At 32.9% G+C, this 22,381-nt stretch overlaps 1 protein-coding gene across 2 annotated transcripts in view; it reads left to right on the top strand.

Annotated features, from left to right (window-relative positions):
* The window catches only part of LOC120087625 (cellulose synthase-like protein H1), a 29,286-nt gene extending 7,286 nt beyond the window's left edge, over positions 1-22,000 (top strand). For both annotated transcript variants that reach the window (XM_039044460.2, XM_039044461.2), the window contains 6 exons: positions 2,049-2,162; positions 3,573-3,788; positions 19,497-19,614; positions 19,704-19,891; positions 20,430-20,780; positions 21,351-22,000. In XM_039044460.2, coding sequence (XP_038900388.1) covers positions 2,049-2,162; positions 3,573-3,788; positions 19,497-19,614; positions 19,704-19,891; positions 20,430-20,780; positions 21,351-21,884 — 1,521 coding nt within the window. In that variant the 3' untranslated portion in view covers positions 21,885-22,000. The remainder of the gene's footprint in view (positions 1-2,048; positions 2,163-3,572; positions 3,789-19,496; positions 19,615-19,703; positions 19,892-20,429; positions 20,781-21,350) is intronic.
* Positions 22,001-22,381: the final 381 nt, after the last annotated feature.

Genomic DNA, 22,381 nt, shown 5'->3' with positions numbered 1-22,381 from the left:
CCTTTTGGCTCTATGGTCCATTATAACTCTTAGTTGCTCAATACCTACAAACTAGCATAATAAACAGTCAATAGAAATCACCTTCATGTCAAAACTTTTAGGTTGAGATCTTAGAACTTTACCAACCAGTTTTTCTTTTGGAGATCATTTCACCCTAAGGCAAACAATATGTTCGCAATATCAAGCAAACAAACATTGCACTTAGCAATTATTTAATCTTCAAGCATTTTTAAACTTTCAAACTTGTGATCAAAATTGAAGTCTCATCTTGAATTTTGATGTTTCCTCAAGAGTCATAGCCAGAATATATCTATCAGCTGAAAGATATTTTTGTAAATGCCATTAAAGATAACAGTGAGAGCATGAGAATTTTCAAGAGAGGCTCCATTTTTAGCTCCTATCCACTCAATTTCAGGTTTAGGAGCATTCCCACTATTGAAAAATTGTAATATGTGGAGGAGTCCATCTAATTACAATGAATTTCCAAGTTTTGTGATCATTACACTTCAAAAATGTTATCATCGTAGTCTTTCAAATATGAGTAGTTTGTTCTATCCAACACTGAGGATGTGTTGTAGATCCACCTTCTTTAATTCCTTCAATTTGAAGAAATAAAGATCAAAGTACCAGAAGTGATGGTGTCCCACACTTATGCCAATTTACATTAAGGTTATCTAACACACAACAACACTTGTCACACACGGTGTTACAACAATTCGATGAAAATCAAATATAAACACACACAAAAAAAAGCATGAACAGAACCTAGAGTTTGGTAACGTAGTTTGATGCAATACTGCCTATGTCTATGGGGCAATGTATCCAAGAAAAAAAAATTTACTAATATAATGTCAAGTGATTACAATGTTGCACTTATCTATAAAGAAAGGACAATTACAAGACACACAAATTGCTTAACTTCTTAAATAATAACTTAGGCTTCCCATAAGTGTGGGACTCCCTCTCATGAAACTTAGGCTCCCCCAAGTATGAGACTCTCTTTTACCAAGACTTTTATCTTTCGACCTTCAAATAAAGACCATTCCATTTGATGAATCTAGACTCCCCCAAAGTTTGAGATTTCTTGTCAAGTTTTAGTAAAACGATTCAACAAGATTTAGAGAAACACTCACGATCTACTGCAACAACATGTTTCCACAATCCTAAGGATTGATACACTTGTGGTTTATAGCGAACACACAAAACAAATGGTTCAATGATTATTCAAAATGGTCAACCCTAAAAAGAGAACAACATCCTCTTAAATAAGCACCACGAAAAAAGGAAACGATCCTAAACAAATTCTACACACAACTCATAGAAATAAGTCATAAGAATAAACACCGAAGATTTTTTAGATATGAAAAAAATATTATGCAAGATCCGTATTTTAGGGAGCATCATTCTGTGTAGAACAACAATAGAGATGGACTGCCACAACATCCTAAAATAAATATTGTCAACACCAAATTTCTAACGTTCATAATAATAAAAAAAATATTTTAGGGACCTTTCAAATCTAGTCTTAAAAATTTAGAGACTAAAAAATATATTTTTAAGAATTCGGGAACTAAAAAAATAAATTTTGAAAATTCGCAAATCAAATACACTTGGTCTTAAAAATCGATGGACTAAAAGATTAGATTTTTCAAAATTCACATACCAAATATACATATTCTTCACAACTTGAGAACTAAAAGGTAATTTTTTTATCATTTTTTAGTATATCAATAATTTGGTAGCAAAAGATTCAAAACTCTGACCTGATGAAGTATATATCATACGCCATTTAAGCTATCTCATGTTGTTTGGTTTTAATAATTTAATAATTATAATTTGTATTTCTTTAATTTATTTAATAAAACTGTGTTCTTATTAAACAAGGGAGTTCAAATATTATTTTTGTTAACCTAATCAACAAACATAATATTATAGTGAAATAATCTTACTGTTATCAATCTCGAAGTGAAAAGTTCGATTATTCCACCTAACATATTATAAAAAACAACAATATACTGACATGTTTATATAACCAATTGTATTTATAGATATTGTGGGAGAACAAAGATGTTTCAGATGAATTGCCACATTTAATTTATGTATCAAGGGAGAAGAGTTTAAAACATCACCACCAAAACAAGGCGGGCGCTATGAATGTTCTGGTAATTCGAAACATACTGATTAATAATATATATATCATGCTGATTAAAAATGATTGATAAATATCATTTTATACTCTAAATTATGAGCTTATATCAATTAAAATTCTATATAAATAATTGTATCAATTTAAATCACCAACTTTCATAAATGTATCATTTTACACTCTTTTATATTTTGTTTGATCAATATGATGTGGAACCTATGACTTGAGTCTACTAAATGTCTAAGAACTTGTTCGGTGCAAAATCTCAAAACAAAATTTTAGAAACAATGAATTCAAAGAAAACGGAGTTATATTTGGTTAAAAATTCATAAATTAAATTTCAATTAATTTTTTTTTTGAATGTATTTGATAATATATTAATAAACCATAAAACTCATTATAGTTACTTACTAAATATTAACTTGAATATAAAATATCCAATTTATGCACTTGTTTTATGTTAAAATTTTTATATAACAATATTTTGTTATATCATATAATAATATATTATAGGAAAATTATTTCAAATGGTAAAACTGTTGAAAATATTTACAAGATATAACAAAATTTTAGAACTATCAATGATAGATGTTGATAGACACTGATAGAGACACTGATAAAAGTTTATCAGTGTCTATCAACGTCTATCATTGATGGTTCTAATTTTGCTATATTTTGTAAATATTTTAGTTTATTTTTCTATATTTAAAAAAACCCCTATATTATATAATACATATTTTAATTTCACTAAAATAATTGAGTTTATAACATGAAATATTATATTTGTTCTTGTTTATATCTTTTCTAATATAATTCAGCATTTTTAATTTTGAATTCAAAATTTGGGTAAACAGAAAAACTAAAAATCTTGTTTTCAGAATTTGCACTATTTGAATCATGGAATTTGAAATCAATTTTCGAAAATTTGCTCAACTTAGTGAATTTGAAAACATAAAACATGATCTGAATTGTCAACCACACAAGCATTAAAATTTCATAAACAAATTAATTAAGACATTTCATTATGATTACCTTTCAAAATCATTCATACATTGATTCTCAAACATGTGTAGACTTCTTCAAGTTGGTTCTACAAGATAAATGATTAAAATAAATGTAAGATGATTATTAAAAGAAATATGACTAAGTGTTTAAATTGAATCATTTATGAACATATACGTAAAACTTTAATTGATACAATTAATTTCGTTAAAAAACTGATACAATTATAAGTTTCATACAGGTTTTTCCAAACAAAATGAAGTAGAAGATGTAAATTGATACATTTACATGAGTTTGATGAGAATTTAAATTGATGCAATTAATAATTTAGAGTTTAAATTGATATAAATCCTAAAATTTAGGTATAGATTGATATTTCCCTTAAAAAGATATATAATAATGTTTGTACGAATTGATGTTGTAGACAAGAGTGTCGGGATTATTGACAAATGCGCCATACATATTAAATGTGGACTGTGACATGTTTGTCAATAATCCCCAAGTTGTTTTACATGCAATGAGTGTATTTTGCACCCCTAAAGATGATTTGGAAGATATTGGATATATTCAATCTCCCCAATGCTTTTATGATGGGCCTGAGGACGACCGATATGGAAATCAATTGGTGGTCATATTCGAGGTAATTTTTTGAAAATTTCTTTATTCATGTACATGTAATCTTTCTTCATATTTTGCAATTCGATAGTTAAAACAAGATGTATAATTTAAAAGAATTTGGTTGTATACTAGGCTACCCCTAGAGCATAGGGATGACTAAAATTCTTCGCCAGGATGGATCTCGAACCAAATTCCTTGGAGATCCGACCCAATTGGGACGAGAAATTTCCGATTTGATTGAGGACAAGGTCAAATCAGGGATTTAAATTGGGTTCCCAATCAGGAATCAGGCGAGGATGGAGAGGGGATCTTCGACCTCGAACCTGATTCCCGTCCCCGTCTTGATTTTTTTAATTGTTTATATATGTATATATACTACTACTACTACTAATAATAATAAAACAATATATTATTGAAACAATATGTTTCAGTTTTTTTTCTTTTTTAATTTTAAAAATCTAAAATAATAAATTTAATTTTTATTAGTTTATAATAAAAAAAACATGTAGCATTTAATTTAAACAACTATATGTGACAATAATACTAATTTCCTACATAAAATTTATAATTTCAATATAAATATTAAATTTAGTTAATTTTAAATAATAAAAATAATAAAATAAAGCAAGGATTTTCCTCGCAAAGATTCTCTGATCTCGACCCTGACTCCCCAAAACGGGGAATGGGGCGGGGATGGAGATTAAAAATCCCCACAGGACTGGGATGAGGAATGCATTTTGGGTAACCCATTTTGAGGAGTAAAAGGACTCTACAAGAATGAGCTATGTGACTCGGCTACAAAAGTTAGTTGTACCCAAAAGTGTTGGGATTTTAATATGTAGCGAATAGATATAAAGTCAAATAAATCACAAGTACAAACGAGAGAAAGATAACAACGGTAACATGTAAATGAAAAATTCATAAGGGTTGTTTGGGGCGCGAAGTTAAGATGTGATATATGGAGTTCATATACTTGTAGAGTTTATATGTCTATAAAGTTGGGTTCATACGTTATGAGTATTTGATGTAGTTTTTTAAACTCTTCATAATCTGCTTTTATGATTATTATTTTTGTTTTGATTTTTTTTATTCAATAATTCCACCCATCTTTATTTGAATAAAATATGGATTAAAATTTTTTTCTTTTATTTTTATAAAGTTTGACTATCTTTCTTTTATTTTTTTTTAGGTAATGAATAATAATTAACCAACTACATTTCTTGCACGAATATGGTTAAATAAAATAGGAACCAAAGAGAAATTATTAATTCTAATTTTTTTCCATCAATTTCATCTTTATCTTCTTCTTCTTCTTCCTTTCTTCATCTTGTTACTCTATTTTTTTTCCTCTTTTATGAATTTTTCTTAATCAAATATCCCCTATCATCTACAGTGAATTTAATCTCACCACGTTTCTTTATCAATTCCACTTTCAATTCCTCCTAATTTGGAGGGTCATCAGAGAACAAATCTTCATTTTTCACTAATTCTTACTAGAAAATGTTTTGGAAAATAAATCTCCATTTTATGGGTTTTTTTTATTTGTTGATTCTCTTTTGTTTTTTCTTTTGTTTTTGTTTGTTTTTTTTCATAAGTTCTTGTTCCACCATTCAACTACCTACAAACTTTTACAAATTCTTAACACTAATGAGATATGCGAACTCAACTAGAAAATATATATTTTACAGTTTTCTACATATAAATATTGCACTTAAAGTAAACAAAATACTATTATTTATATAGTCAACAACTCTACAACATACTTTAACAGTCATAGAATATATGAGTTGAATGTGCATAATAAATAGGATAGGGTTTATTTCAAAAATAATAGGGTATATATATATATATATAAACATGCCCAACAATGAGACAATTTGTAGTCGAGGTGATTGTCGGAGCTCCAAGTTAGTCACACAAACATTTGAGTCGAAGGTGGTTGTTTAAGTTGATTATTGAAACTGATTTTTATTGAAGTTTGTAGTCGAAGGTTGTTGTCGGAGCCCCAAGTTGGTCACACAAAGCTAGTGTTGGACTTGGTCATCGGAAGTGGTTGCTGGAGCTCAGAATTAGTCATCGAAGTTGGTCATGCGAAGGTGGTCGTCGAAGTTGATCATCGAAGGTGATTTTCACCAGAGTTTGTAATTATAGATGGTTGTCGAAGCTTGGAGTTAGTCGCATGAAGGGTGTCGCCAAAGTTGGTCACATGACTTTATTATTGGAAGTGGTTGCGGGAGCTTGAAATCAGTCGTAAAAGTTGGTCGAACGAAGGTGGTCATTGAAGTTAGTTGCTGGAGTTGTCGGAGGTGGTTGTCGGAGCCTTGAATTGGTCGTCGGAGTTGGTCTGTGCTGGAGTTGTCATCGGAGGTGATTGACGGGTCCTAGAATTAGTCATCAAAGTTGGTCTTGCAAAGGTAGTCGTTAGAATTGGTCGTCGGAGTTTTCGTTGGAGCTGGTTGTTGGAGTTTGGAATTGGTCGTAAGGGTTGGTCGCACGAAAGTGGTGCCAGAGTTGTCATTGGAGGTGGTTACTAGAGGCTAGAATTTTTCATCGGAGTTGGTTGCACGAAATTTCGAAGCCCAGAGTTGGTAATCGACGTAGGTCGTATGAAAGTGGTCATCGAAGTTCGTTCCTGATATGTGGCAGCAGTAGTTACTGACGGTGGTCAATAGATATTGTTGAATCGTTCTTCTATGGTTAGTAGTATCTTATATTAATCTACATACAATTTCTTTATCTTATGGTGTCCTTTATTTCTAAGACAACGTGATCACTTATTTCTAGGCACTTTGTCCCATATACCTTTGTGACATCCATTTATATCCCAACCTTCTCAGCATTAAGACTCTACTAGATTGTCAAATTAAGTGGCAAGTTTAACTTAAAATTTTTATCTTTAACTTCTATAAAGGAAATGCATAAGTCAAGTCGATATGAAGTGTAGGCCTCAAGCCATAAGACCCTAGGGTATCCACATTGTTGAACTCCTTAGAGAATTTAGCCATGGTTAAAGATAAATAAATGAAATTTATTAGATCAAAAGTCATAACTACATGATGATGTTCAATGCAAGAGAAAAGAAAGAAAATAAAAAAGTGTAGACAAGTAAACAAAGAAATGCTGGAAATATACTTTGATGATGCCTTATGGAAATTTCTCACTCTCATAATCTTTCTCTAGGGTGACTCTCCTTTTTCAAGGATAAGCCCTTTATTACCACACGTTGTCACGGGATTAGAACAACCTAGATTGCTCAACCTTTAGAGGAACTTTTTTTTACGAAGTTGCTGATTAGGATTGTAAGAAATTGTCCAAGGATGACTAACTTTGTGGAAGAACCGTAAGTGACGTAGGTGGTGCATAGATGGAGAGTTGATAATCGAAATGAAAGTATTCTCCTCCTTTTATAGGCTCCAAATTGGTTGAGGAAGGCCAGAAATCATGCTAAACACTTTTATCATGCAATTTCGGGGTTGAAAAAAAGATTGGGACAAGAAAACAATAACCTCCGACGACTGGGTGAAAATCTAGAAAATTAAGGTTTCTTGATGCAGCCATAGTGACTTCAGGCAATGCAGGTGCATTGAATAAATTTCATCAAATCAATCAAAACTACCTTCAAAAGTTCATAAATTCAGCTAAAATCAATAGAAATAAACTTTTGAGACAAATAGCACCCTTATAAGATCATTTGATCAATTTAAGACCAAATATGGGTGAAAACATATGTAAATGTTCATTAATTTTTCGTATGTAAAAGTATAGAAATATTAGCCTAAAACATGCATTTCATGCCATATATCAGGTTATGACTGCTTTTAATTTCCAAGATAAAAGTAAATGATAAAAAAATAAATAGCATTGAAACTAAAGCCAAGAAAAGTAGAGGAGTAAGTTAAATGAGAGAAGATCTAGCTTAGGTATTCGGATCCACCCATATATGAAGTTGTTCATTGGACTGTAGATATAATCATCAAGTTCATGCAAGTACTTAACCTACTTGTTCAATAATGCGGCAACAATCGCCCTATGATATTAATCAATATGCTTAACTAAACCATGTGTCAATCAATCAAGAGTGTAATGCATCTCAAAAGCAATCAACACATGCATTAAGATTTAGCAAAAATTAAGACAGTTAGTTACTAAGTAATGCTTAAATAGTCTAATTGATTTTATTCTTGAACTTAACTATTCATCCAGTGTTGTAAAAGGGTCACTATGAGTAACCAAACAATTTACATACAAGAGCTTTGATTTGTGATACTCAGAAATTCATGCAATGTTATATGCCACATACCGATTATAAATCTCTAGCAAGACATTGAAAGGGTTGTCAATCCAAACATATAAGATATTGAGATTAAAATACAATCAAGAATCACAAGTACTTGAAGGATAATAATGTAAATACAAGTCCTGAGAACATATTACAATGGATTTCATCTTCAACCTAAGCTGGAAAGTACTTCTTAACCATTAAACATTGAGATATTGAATGGATAAGGTTTAGAGACTAAGATACATCACAAAAGTGTGAAAATATAGAGAAAAAAGAGTGGAAGCTAGTTGGCTAGAGGCCGAATGGATTGGGTGTTGGATGGGTAGATGCTTGACCTAATGCATATGGATGTGTTTATAAATAACCAAGAGCATTGTGTGGCTATGCATGGTGTTGCAGAGTCGTGTTCTGTTAGGCTAGGATTTTACGTCATTAATAAATCCCAGACCTGATCAAAAGAATACTTATAAATCATTGAACCACTACTTATACTATTAGGTAGTACAAGTCGAACCACAGAGAGGCCAAGAATTAAATCTCTCTTAAGCTAAATTTGACTATGGAAAGTAGTAAAAATAGAGTTTTGGTTTGTTTGATATAATGGAAAAACAAGCAATAAATTAAATTGTAAGGGATAAATGTAAACAGGGATTGGTTTATTTAGTTCTAAAATCAAGATAGATATTCAATACACTTTCTATCATCGTTTTATACCAATTAATTATGCAATCAAATTATGCATGCACAACTACTCACTTGATTCGACTGAACTAGTCTCTATAGTGGCAGATAACTAGCAAGAATCTAGCCAAGAAAGCATCATAATTATTGATTATAGTCGAAAAGTTAATACTCTAACTAATTTACATGCTTCTAAATTCTATTGGGTTTGATAGCGGCCATATAGAACTAAAAACACATGCATTAAAATTTAGGATTCAATTGTGTCGATTAGTTGTCAGGATAGTCATATTGAATTAACAAATTTTATCTTCCAACATAGAAATTCATGCATCTTAGGAATAACGATCAAATTTACAATTAGCTAATACTACTTTGGTGACCTTAGCTAGACATTCATATGCAAAAATACATTAAAACAACATATTGATGCAAGATTGTGACAAAACTAAGAATCATAGCTTATCATGCTTATAAGTGAAAAGTCATCAACACAAACATGTTTTTAAAAACTAAAGAGGATTTAAAGAATATATAAATTCAGATTGCAAAACACTAGTTAGATTAGACAACTCAAGAAATAAGCAAAGCATCCTTAATCCAAGAATTAGATAGAAAACATCTCAAGAATTCATAAAAAAATCGAAGAGACAATTCATTCCAAGCTTATAATCCAAAATAAAATGAACAAAACCTACTTAATGATGTTGAAAAGATAGAGAGGAAGAAAAAAAATCTAGTCTTCCCTTCAATCTCCATAAAATCCAACATTATTTGATCTAAAAGCGAAGAGAGGTATACAAAGAAAGCAGTCAATAGCATTGCAATGTTGCTACACAGTTGGCCCTCGAGCATTGGATGGATGGTGCGGTTCTGGCTTGTGCAAGAGGCACACGCGCAGAAGGCTGGAATCGCATTAAGAGTTCGTAGCGGTTGCAACGTTGCCTTGTATATTCAGCTACTGCCTTTCAGCATTGGGATAGCGTCAGGCTTAGGCATGATGAGGATTGTGATGCTCATGTGAGGGGCTGTTTGATCATTTTTACTCCTTTGAGGCTTCGATGCTCAAATTACCTCCAAATTGCGTCAAATTAATCTTGTTTGGCTCCAAACACTTGGTTCTACCTCTTGATTGCTCGATACCTACAAATAGGATAATTAATATTAAAAATCTACAAATGAACTTGAATTAAGCTAGGAATTATAGCTCTTTTTAAGAGTTATCATCTTCTTTCCAAGCTTGAATTTTTCCATAAAAGAGACAAGGCTACGATGTCAAAGGTTGCATCATAGTTCGATGAAGTGTGCTTCCACAAAGAGAACTTCCCAAAATTGTATGGAATCATAGCGGTGTTGCCTAATGAGGCTACTATCTTCAACGCTGTCCACTAGCATCGTGCAGCCCCGTAGTGGCTTCAGGGGTAGAATCGTAGTTTTGATCCATTTTGGCCTAGACGCTCCGGTTTGTCTTCAAATGCTCCACTTGAGAACAATTTTTGTCCAAATGCCCAAATCTACCTCGTCGATGCTTGATACCTACAAAATCGTAGATTAAGCACTTTAAACTACACAACCAATTCGAGTTAAGTTAAGTAAGATAACACATTTAAGGTACTATAATAGCACATTTAAGGTGCTATCACCTAGTCTTTGAATTTTAGCGTATACACGCATTTTTTTCTAGAGTGATTGTAGATGAATGTGACAAAATACGAAGAACCACCTAGTGATTTTTCACTTATAAGGCCATAACCATCAGTGTGCACATATCCAATACATTGAAACTTCTTCGTGCATTGGCTTGAATGATACTCTATGCTGTTTTCTCACTAGATAGCGTAGACATGATTTAAGAGTCATGCCCACTCGAGGTTTGAGACTCTTCTTTGCAAGAATGTCTAATAATCTCTAACTCATATGACCAATTAATGTATGTTGTAGCTCCATGCGCAACTCATTTTCAACAATAGCTACAAGGCTCTTCGCGATCTTAGCATTCGTCACATATATTGTGAAATTTTTATTTCCTCTTGCTACTACTATTGAGCTTCTAGTGAGTTTCCACTGGTTATCACCAAAGTAACTATGATAGCCATCATCGTCAAGTTGTCCTGTGTAAACAAGATTGATCTACATATCTGGAACATGTCGAGCAATTTTTAGAAGTAAGTAACAACTATTATTGGTCTCAAGATACACATCTCCATTGCCTATGGTTTTTTATGTACCATAGTTTCCTATCTTCACTGTTCTAAGGTCACCTGATTTATAGGATGAGAAGAGCTTATGCTTAGAGGTAACATGAATTGCAACACCATTATCAACTATCCAATCTGTATCCTAGCATGTGACGTTAACTACACTTTCATCACAAACAACCTATATATCATGTATGGCTACTAGTACATCATTTTTTTAATTTTTCTTTTCATTCTTTTCCTTTTTTTGTTCTCATTTTTATCTTCGACAATGGATCTGTCTATGACATATCTTCTTGCAATGGAAACATTGTATATATTTGTTCGATGTACTCCTAGATCTCTTTCTATTATTTTAACTTCTATTGCGACTTTGGCTTCTCCCCCAATTTTCTGTGATAGAGCTTCTGACTCACTTGTTGAAGGCTTCGTCATTTTCCTTATAATCACCTCTTCATTGAGAAGACTACTTTTGAGTCTTGACAATACTCACAGTAAACTTTCCACAGGATGAGCAATTACTCAAAGAGACCAACAATATCTCATTGCTGTTTGGTAATGAACTGAAGAATAATAATGCTTAAAATTAATCTTCCAAGTTCATTTGTATATTTGATATCTGATCCAAGATACTTTACATTTCATTCAAATGTTCTACAATTGGAGTCCGTTTTTTATATTTCAAATTTACGAGATTTCATATCAGGAAAGCTTTATTGCCTGCATTGTTTCTTTCAAACAAGTCTTTCAACTCTATCCATAAGGAGTATGGTTTTGTCTCTTTAGTAATGTAATAATATACACTATCATCAACCCATTGAGGTATAACCAACAACTTGCCTATTTAAGAGTTCCCAATTTTCATCAAACATATTTCTCTTAGTTGACTCTCCCTTGCATGATACTCTTTGCAATAGAGAAAGTCCTCCATTTTTCCTTTCCATATTTGCCATTTTGCTTCATTCAAGCTAACCATTCAGCTCAGGTTAACACCCATGGCTACACACTAAAATTAACCAAGTCAACAACATCAGCACAAACTTTGTTGGCTTGCAAATTTCTCGCTAGGTTCAAGCTCTGATACTGCTTGTTGGGATTTTAATATGTAGCAAATAAATATAAAGTCAATTAAATCACAAGCACAAAGGAGAGAAAAATAGCAACGTCAAGATTTACATAGAAAACCCCTTAAAGTAAGTAAAAAATTATGTGACGGCTCCCAAAAACATCCACTATATAAATACTTTAGTCGTAACTTGATGATACAACAACTATCAGCAAAACTATTACAGAAAGACTCGAAAACAAGAAGAACAACATTGCAACCAATTGAATTGTTGTCGACATCTTTCTGTTATGTGTTGTAACCACTAGAGCTTCATCGTTGACTATAGCGACTGCATATAAAAGGAAAACGAACGTGAAATGAATGTAAGAGAGACTAAGAAAACAAGAGAGCAAGACATTCGTTCTGTAATAACTTTAAAGAAGAAGTAATAAAAGAAACCTTCTCGATTTGTACAGTAGACGTAGGCCTTTGGCCGAACCACTTAAACTCCTGTGTCTTTTCTTTCTAACTCTACAATCGTTTAGCATTTACTATTATCGTTTACACGATCGTGTAGTTCCTATCGCATCGTGTACTCGATCGTTTAGCTCCGAGTCTAATCGCCTATACGATCGTTTAACTCTTTAGCTCTCGTCTACACAATCGCCTAGCACCAGGAAACTATCGTCTACACGATCGTCTAGTGCTTCATCCTATCATTTACATAATCTATCGTTTAGTTCTTGGAGCTTCGTTTATACGATTGAGCTGCCATTTGGTAAACGACAAAAGAATTTCATGCCTTAGCATACTACCTCCCCTAACTCTTGAATTGTTTTTTAGCGTTAAATCTGAGTAATTTGTGATTGTGAACGAGAAGATCTAGTCATCTAGGACAACAAGTGGTATCAGAGCTCAGTGAACAGTTCAAGACAGATCCAAGATTTGAATTCTTGCATACTTTGATTCAGAATAGTCAATCTTGAAGATCAAGAATGGCAACTACCAGATATAAAATTGAGAAGTTTGATGGTAAGACATACTTTGAACTATGAAAAGCGAAGATTAAAGCAGTCTTAGGACAACAAAAGGCTCTACTGGCCATTACAAACCCTGCAAAGTACCCTGAAACACTCACTAAGGCAGAGAAAGAGACAATTGAGGTAAAGGCGTATGTAACCATTGTCTTGAATGTCACAAACAGTGTTTTGAGGTAAATTGTAGACCAACCTACTGCCTATGCCCTCTGGAACAAACTGAATGAGATATATCTCAACAAAGACCTGCCCAACAAAACTTTCTTGAGTGAAAGATTCTTCACCTTCAAGATTGATGTAGCAAAGTCCTTCACGGATAATCTGAATGAGTTCAAGAGATGTCTTCTACATTCAGATCAATAAGAGACAACATTGGGGAAGAGAATGAGGCGTCCATATTACTAAACTCTCTGCGAAAATCTTTCAAAGATGTCAAGGTAACCATAAAGTACGGTAGAGAAAGAATAACCACAGAAGTAATCATATCAGCTGTGAGAGTCAGAGAACTTGAGTTACAAATGAGTAAGAAGGATCAACAAGGAGATGAAGGCTTGTTTTCAAAGGGGAAGAACAAGAACAACATGAAGGGGAAACAGAACGGAGGAGATAAGTCCAAGATAAAGTGTTATTGTCACAAAATGGGCCGCATGAAAAAGGACTGTTATGCCTTGAAAAGGATGTTGAACCAATAGAACAAGGGTGGAAAACAGACCGAGGCTACTGTAGGGGAGAATTACCTTGTCTATTCAGATGCATTGGCTACTACTGAAGAAGATGGAGACCATAATACTATGGAGACGGGATTGGATGTTAGATTCTGGATGTTCAGTCCATATGACACCATCTAAGGGATGGTTTTGCACCTACAAGAAGTGGGATGGTGGGCTAATCTATATAGGAAACAATAACACCTGCAGAGCTGTTGGAATAGGATCTATGTCCTTGAAAATGCATGATGGTTTAGTGAAATTGATTAGGAACGTGAGACATGTTCCTACTTTGAAGAGAAATCTCCTATCTTTGGGGATGTTCAATGCTATTGCTTGTGAGTATAGGGGTGTGAGAGGCACCTTTGAAATAATTAAAGACTCTAAGGTAGTTTTTGTGGCAACCAAGGTGAATGGATTATATTTCATCGAATATGTGCAAATAGCACACTTGACCTTGTTGGCAACTAAAGAAGAACCCATAAAAGATGAGTTACAGCACAAAAGGCTTTCCCATATCAGTGTGAGAGGGCTGCAAGTGCTCTCTAAATAGGGGATTCTTCCAAGGGGTGTTGGAGATGACCTAAAATTTGGTGAACTCTGCATATTAAGCAAAGCAACAAGGCAAGGGTTCCCTAAAGGATAACACACTTCAAAGAAAATTCTAGATTATGTGCATTCAGACTTGTGGGGGCCAGCTCACTCTCCATCTCTAAGTGGAGCAAGGTACTTTCTTTCATTCGTAGATGATTACTCAAGGAAGAGTTGGGTTTAATTTTTAAAATCCAATGATGAAGTGTTTAGTAGATTCATAGAATGGAAGATCTTGATTGAAAAGCATACCTCTAAACAAATTAAACATTTGAGAATTGTTAACGGTTTAGAGTTTTGTGGAGAGAAGTTCAACTTGTTTTGTAGGGAGCATGACATAGTAAGGCATAGAACAACGAGGTACACACCTCAACAAAATGGAGTAGCTGAAAGATTGAATAGAACAGTGCTGGAAAGAGTAAGATGTTAGCTATCCAATGCCTTATTGCCTGAAAAAAATTGCATTGAAGCTGTTTCCTACACGATATACACTCTTAATAGGTGCCCACATCAATCCATAGAGCTGAAAACTCCTGAAGAGAGGTGGATAGGGTAGCCACCTAAGCTGGAACACTTGAAAGTGTTTGGATGTGTAGGCTATGTGCATCAAAGCCAAGGAAAGTTGAAACCTAGGGCTGTAAAATGCATGTTTTTAGGTTTTACACCGAGAATAAAGGGTTATAGGTTGTGACATCCAGTTGAACAGAGATGTGTGAATAGTAGAGATGTGGATTTCAGACAGAATGAGATGTTTATGATGTCTGAGCAACCATCTACTTTAATGACAAAGACAAGTAGTACAAGATTTAAGGTGGAGCCTCAAAATGATCATGGAGCTTCTACTTCCTCTCAAAATCTAGAGTTAGAAGGTGATGAAACTGCTGAAACCAGTAAGCATGTGTTAAGTGAACAAGTTGAGACACATGGAGACTTACACAATTATTCATTAGCAAGAGACAGACCTAGAAGAACTATTATTCCACCGACAAGATATCAAGAGTCTGATTTTGCTAGTGTAGCATTAAGTGCTGCCATTTCTTTGAGTAACAATGAACCTACCAGCTTTGAAGAAGAAACAAACAACCTGGATGTTAGACAGTGGATTGAGGTAATGAATGATGAATTAAAGTCCCTCAACCAAAATGACACTTAGAGACTAGTACCTTTGCCTAAAGAGTACAAACCTATCTCATGTAAGTGGATTTAAAAATTTAAACAAAAGATTCCAGGTGTGCAAAAATCTAGGTTCAAGGCAATGTTAGTTGCTAAGGGGTTCACTAAAAACGAAGTTATTAACTACACTGAGGTGTTTTCTCCAATAGTGAAGCATACATCCATTAGGCTACTACTTTCCTTAGTTGTACAAAAGGACTTGGAGCTAGATCAATTGGATGTAAAGATAGCCTTTCTACATGGGTTGTTGAATGAGAAAACTTATATGAGGCAACCTCAAGGTTATGTGAAAAGGGGAGAAGAAGACTTGGTGTGTTTGTTGAATAAGTTTATATATGGCCTCAAGCAGTCACCGAGATGTTGATATGGGAGGTTTGATAAAGTGATCACCAAGATGGGGTTCAAGAGAAGCTCATATGATTGGTGTGTCTACACAAACACTAGTAGCTTCAAGGAACCGGTCTATCTACTTCTTTATGTAGATTACATGTTGTTGGTCAAGAGTTGGTCAAAAGTTCCAAAGAAGAATTGAGGCAAGTTAAAATTCTTCTTAAGAGAGAGTTTGATATGAAAGACCTAGGGGAGTAAAGAAGGATCCTAAGCATTGAGATTGAAAGAGATGGAAAATAGGGCATATTGCAAGTTAGTCAGTCTGAATATTATTCTAAGATACTGCAGAGGTTTAAAATGGAGAGTGTTAAATCGGTTGGCACTCCTCTTGCACCTCATTTCAAGCTTTCAGCAGCAAATAGTCCAAAAGGTACAAATGAAAAGAATTTAAACCATATGAAGGTTGTTCCCTATTCCCAAGCAGTGAGGTCACTGATGTACCTTATGACTTCTACCAGACCAGACCTGTCCTATGGAACAAGTATGGTCAGTAGGTACATGGAAAACCCTAGTAAAAGACATTGGGAGGCAGTCAAATGGATACTTAGGTATCTATGTTCATCCAATGATGCCAGAGTCCTATATAGATAGAATGAGCCATCCAATGAGGAAGATTATGGTTATGTAGATGCAGATTATGCAGGGGATTTAGATAGAAGACGTTCTCTATCAGGCTATGCTTTCCTATGGGGGAACAATTTGATAAGCTGGAAAGCTAGTTTACAACCTGTTGTGGCTCTTTCCACAACAGAGGCTGAGTTCATCGCACTATCTAAGGCTGTGAAGGAAGGTTTATGGCTGAAAAGGTTTACTAAACGATTTCAACATAACACAAACAAAGGTCAGAATCTATTGTGATAACTAGAGCACAATCCACTTATCTAAAAAAACCAACTGTTTCACAACAGAATCAAGCACATTGATATTAAATATCATTTCATCAAACAAGAGATTGAGAAAGGGGAAGTCGAGGTAGTGAAAATTCATACCTCAGAAAATTCAGCTGATATGCTAACCGAAACTGTTCTATTAAACAAGTTTGGTCGATGCTTGGCCTTCTCGGGTTCAAGTTACCTGAAAAAGGTTAGCTCAAGTCAGCTCAACAAGCAAAGAAGGAAAGGTACTCTAGATGCTTACAAAGGTGGAGATTGTTAAAGAAAGACTCGAAAACAAGAAAAACATCGTTACAGGTAGTTGAACTGTTGTTGACATCTTTCTGTTCTGTGTTGTAACCACCAGAGCTTCATCGTTGACTATAGCGCCTGCATATAAAAAGAAAACGAATGTAAGATGAATGTAAGAGAGAATAAGAAAACGAGAGAGCAAGGCATTCGTTCTGTAATAACTTTGAAGAAGTAATAAAAGAGACCTCCCGATTTGCATAGTTGACGTAGGCCTTTGGCCGAACCACTTAAACTCCTGTATCCTTTCTTTTTAACTCTACGGTCGTTTAACATTTAGTAAAGTATCGTTTATACGATCGTGTAGTTCCTATCGCATCGTGTACTCAATTGTTTAGCTTCGAGTCCAATCATCTATATGATCGTTTAGCTCTTCAATTGTCATCTACACAATCGTCTAGCTCCACTCAACTATCGTCTACACAATCGTCTAGTACTTTATCCTATCGTTTACATAATTGAACTATCGTTTAGTTCTTGAAGCTTCGTCTATACGATTGAGCTACCATTTGGTAAACGACAGAAAAATTTTATGCCTCAGCATACTACCTCCTTTGACTCTTGAATTGTTTTTTACCGTTAAATCTGAGTAATTTGTGATTGTGAATGAGAAGATCATAGTCATCTGGAACATCAAAAATAGTAGATAAGAATACCATTCATCAAGTAAAGATGGAACACAAATGTAAGGAGAGATCTCACCTGCGAGAACAATGGTGAAAGAACAATAAAAAAGAAACAAACTACTTCTTCGGCTGTTACACGAATTGCACCAAGTGGTAAAAAAGAGCCTTATTGAGTCTAAAGAAATTGGGCCCATTTTATTATTTGTCGAAACCCGACAACGAGTACCAAGTTTTATACCATTGAATATGGTTGCTTACAAAAATATAGACATTGATTTATACATTTTTTAGTTCAAACAAGGGTAAGAATAAATACTAAATTTAAACAATGAACTAATAAAGATTTATACTACAAAATTAAATTAGTCTCCCGGTCACTTTTTATTTGAATAGAATATCTAGTATATCACAGTTATAATTCAAACTCTAAGAAGCTCAATTGAGCGAACTAATAGTAAGAATGAGCTTAGTGGAACAGAAATCGAGATGTTATACTTGGAAGGAAAAAAAAAAATTGAGCTAACTAATACCCAATGTGTAAATAACTAAAGCTTCGTTTGGTAACTATTTAGACCTCGTTTTGTATTTATTTAGTTTTTTATTTTTGTTTTTGAAAATTAAGCCTATACACTCTACTTCTACGTCCATATTTTATATTTTGTTATCTACTTTTTATCACTTTTTATCAATGGTTTAAAAACCAAGCCAAAATTTGAAAAAAAAAGTGGCTTTTAAAATTTTGTTTTTATTTTTAGAATTTGGCTAATAATCAACCCTTCTACTTAAGAAAGATTCAAATCATTGTAAGAAATGAGGATGCAAATAGACTTAATTTTAAAAAACCAAAAATAAAAAATGAAATGGTTACCAAACGAGACCTTAATTTTTCTGTTTTTAATTTTTGAAAATTTTAAACATAAAAACACCTCTCTCACCTCTAAATTTATTGATTTGTTATATACTTCCTATGAAAGATTTCAAAAGTCCAACCATATTTTGAAAACTTAAAAAAAATAGTTTTAAAATTTTTTGAGATTTTGCTAAGAATTAAACTCTTGTACTTAAGAATAATGAAGATCAATATAGGAAATGAAGAGGAAATAGACTTATTTTTCAAAAATCAAAAACAAAAAACTAAATTAATTACCAAAATGGAACCTAAAAAAAACTACAAAATACAAACTTAAACAACAATTAATTTAAATTAATTTGAATTCATACGAAGAAATTCATTTGATAAATACATGTACGCTTGGAATTCTACCAAAATGTCTTCTCAAAATTATTGACAAAACAATTTAATTTGGAGAAAGAAAAAACAGTTTTCACATTAAGACAATTATTACAACTCTGAAGGAGAGTTTGAATCTCCAGTTTTCACCATTATTTTTCTTATTATTTATTAATCTTTTTTTGTATTCGATTTCAAAAATCATGACAAGTGGTTAGGATTGAACTCATCAACTTTGGAAAAGTGAAACTCGTACTTTATATCCAATTATTCACTAAATTAGTAAACTAATAATTTATCCTTTATATTATTTGAAGACATTTTCAATTTACACCCTTTAATCATTTATTATATCAATTTAAATAATAAACTTAAATTGTATTAAATTAAACTTCGAACTTTCATAAATATATCAAGTTACACCACCCTTTCTGTTAGTTTCTATATATTAATTTTTAGTTTAATAACATGTGGGATAGGAGATTAGAACAAACTTTGACTTGTTGGTTAAGAATATATACTTGAACCAATTTAGCTATATTCAAATTAGCTGGAGTAATAATGTGTGTAGTATATATTTTGTAGTACTTCGCACGTGGGATCATGGGACTTCAAGGACCATTCTACTGCGGGACTGGGTGTTTCCATAGACGAAAAGTCATATATGGCCAATTTCCTCACCACACTACACATTTTATGGACGGTAACTTTTGCATAGTTCAGTTTTAATTTATATAATGTTAATCTTAATTCAATCTTATGAAAAAAATATTGTTTTTAATCCTCTTGTAGGAAAAGCTTCGGAACAAGAAATAATGAAATCATTTGGATATTCAAAAACTTTTGGAAAGTCAGCAATTTATGCTTTTGAAGAAACCACATGTGGCCATCTTCCAAAAGGCCCTTTGAGCAATAATCTTGAAGCTGCCAACCAAGTGGCTTCATGTGGCTATGAGATCGGCACTACTTGGGGTTCCAAGGTTTCTTTTTGACTCCCTATTATTATGGTTATGTTTGAATAAATCTTTTCAGGTTATTTTCAAATAAAAGAAAATAAATGTATTTATTTATGAATATGATAAAATATCACTATTTATTAATGATAGACTACGATAGATATTGATAGAAGTATATCGTGGCCTAGCGTCTACTTATAAATGTCTATGCGATCTATCACAGATAGATAATGACATTTTGTTATACCTGAAAATAATTTTCAGCAATTTTACCATTTAAAACGATTATCCATGTTTTTAATGAGATCAACATTTTTTGAATAAGTATTTGAAATTTTTTTTTAGTAAAATTTAAAAAACAATAACAAAGTTGAAAACATACTTTCAGAGAGTAGAAAATAAAACAATAAAAATGAAATAACCTTTTGTATTCAAATTACAAATTGAATAATGCTAAATAAATGATTAGAAAATGAGGTTTTAGGTAAAAATTATCGAGTGATGGATCCTACTATTTGTATTCAAATTACAAATTAAAAATGTGTGTTTGATTGAATCTCAGATAGGGTGGATGTATGGATCTACAACTGAAGATGTACTAACAGGCTTAGTGATTCAAAAGAGAGGGTGGAGATCAATTTACATTGCATTAGATCCTCCAGCATTCTTAGGATGTGCGCCTTCACAACTTGTTGCTTCATTAACTCAACAGAAGCGATGGGCCTCTGGCTTACTCCAAGTTTTATTCAGCAAACATTGCCCTATTTTTGCTACTCTCTTTGGGAAACTCCAATGGAAGCAATGTGCAGCCTACTTGTGGATTCTCACTTGGGGCCTTCGTTCCATTCCAGAGCTTTCTTATGCATTACTTCCACCCTATTGTCTCATCACTGACTCCTCTTTCTTCCCTACTGTAAGTACAAACCATTATTATCTTTCTATGTGCCATGGTTTCTTGAAACATGAAGTAGAAAGTGAGTAAACTCTTAATTTTTACTCACTTTTTACAAACCATTATGTGTCATGGTTTCTTGAAACATGAAGTACAAACCATTATATTTTTTAAAACATTAGTTGAAAGTATAGATAACAAAACCCATAAACTTATCGTGAAAGTAGTGCTTATATGCTTAATTTTTACATTTCTAAAACAAAAATCCAAAAGATTATTAAACGTGGCATAAATAGTTATCAAACGAGAGCTTAATAATATATATGGAATATATTAATTCATAGATATTGAAAGCAGAATGGTCGGATGATGATTTTATTACATAAGTTAAACATGGGTCCACGTAAAACTAATTAACAATTACAAGAGTAACCCATATGTTCAATAAAGATTGTGAGATTTTTTCATCATCCGTTGACATGTAAGTAAATCTCTTATAATATCGTTTTTTCTAAAAACCTTCCACCCATAAATTAGGAGGGTTAAAGTATTTGGTTGATTTAGTTATATGTTGCGATTGCATATATGCAGGTGGAAGAGAGAGCAATCTTGATCCCAATTTCTCTCTTCATCATTTATAACTCTCAACAGTTGTTACAATACAAAGAAACAGGTCAATCAATAAGAGCTTGGTGGAATAACCAAAGAATGGGAAGAGTAAACACAATGTGTGCATGGTTATTTGGAGTGTGGAATGTGGTTCTAAAACTTTTGGGTGTAAGAGAAACTGTATTCGAAGTAACAAAGAAAGAGACAGGTTGTGAGGCTGATTTGGGACATTTCACATTCGATGAGTCTCCAATGTTTGTGCCGGGGACGACCATTTTGTTACTCCAACTTATTGCTTTACTTATGAGCTTCATAAGGCCGCCCAAGAGATCAGGAAGCTCAGTGCTTGAGGTGATTTGTAGTGTATGGTTAGTTTTATGCTTTTGGCCATTTTTAAAAGGAATGTTTATGTTTGGTAAAGGAAGATCTTATGGACTTCCTTTCTCTACCATATACAAATCAGGTGCCTTTGCGTTGTTGTTTGTGCTTTTATGCCAAACAACAACCATGATTTAACTTAAGAGTTTTCAATTTTGTAATAAGTTGAATGATATGTGTTTCGGCCGATAGATTATTTAAACTTTTAAATTCTTGATCGAAGATACATTTATATATGTTCAATGTTTGTCTAAGTCTATTTATTTTATTGATTGTGACCTCTTTTAAATGAGGTAACTCTCTTCTATTAAGGATTAAAATAACAATGTCGATATTGATATCGAAATCTCAATTTTATAGATATATTGATAAAACTTCGATATCAACATATATTTCTACAACTCATTAAGATTATAGAATTTATTTAGATTAATAATTAAGTTATTTTTACTTTAAACTAAGTTATGGATATTAATTATTAGTATTCATATTTACATTGGACTAAATAGATGACAATGCGTTAATAAGTCGATCCTTTATGCGTTGTTCATAATTGCAACTAGGTCAAAAGTCCGTTTTACCCCAATAGTTACTTCTATCTCCTTAATTACTACTATTCTCTATATTATATAGTT

This window comes from Benincasa hispida, chromosome 10 (genome assembly GCF_027475165.1).
Source record: "Benincasa hispida cultivar pf3 chromosome 10, pf3_genome.v1.1, whole genome shotgun sequence".
In the NCBI taxonomy this organism is placed as follows: Eukaryota; Viridiplantae; Streptophyta; class Magnoliopsida; order Cucurbitales; family Cucurbitaceae; genus Benincasa; species Benincasa hispida.
Note: the sequence above shows the minus strand (reverse complement) of the source record. Positions and strands in the feature narration are given on the sequence as shown.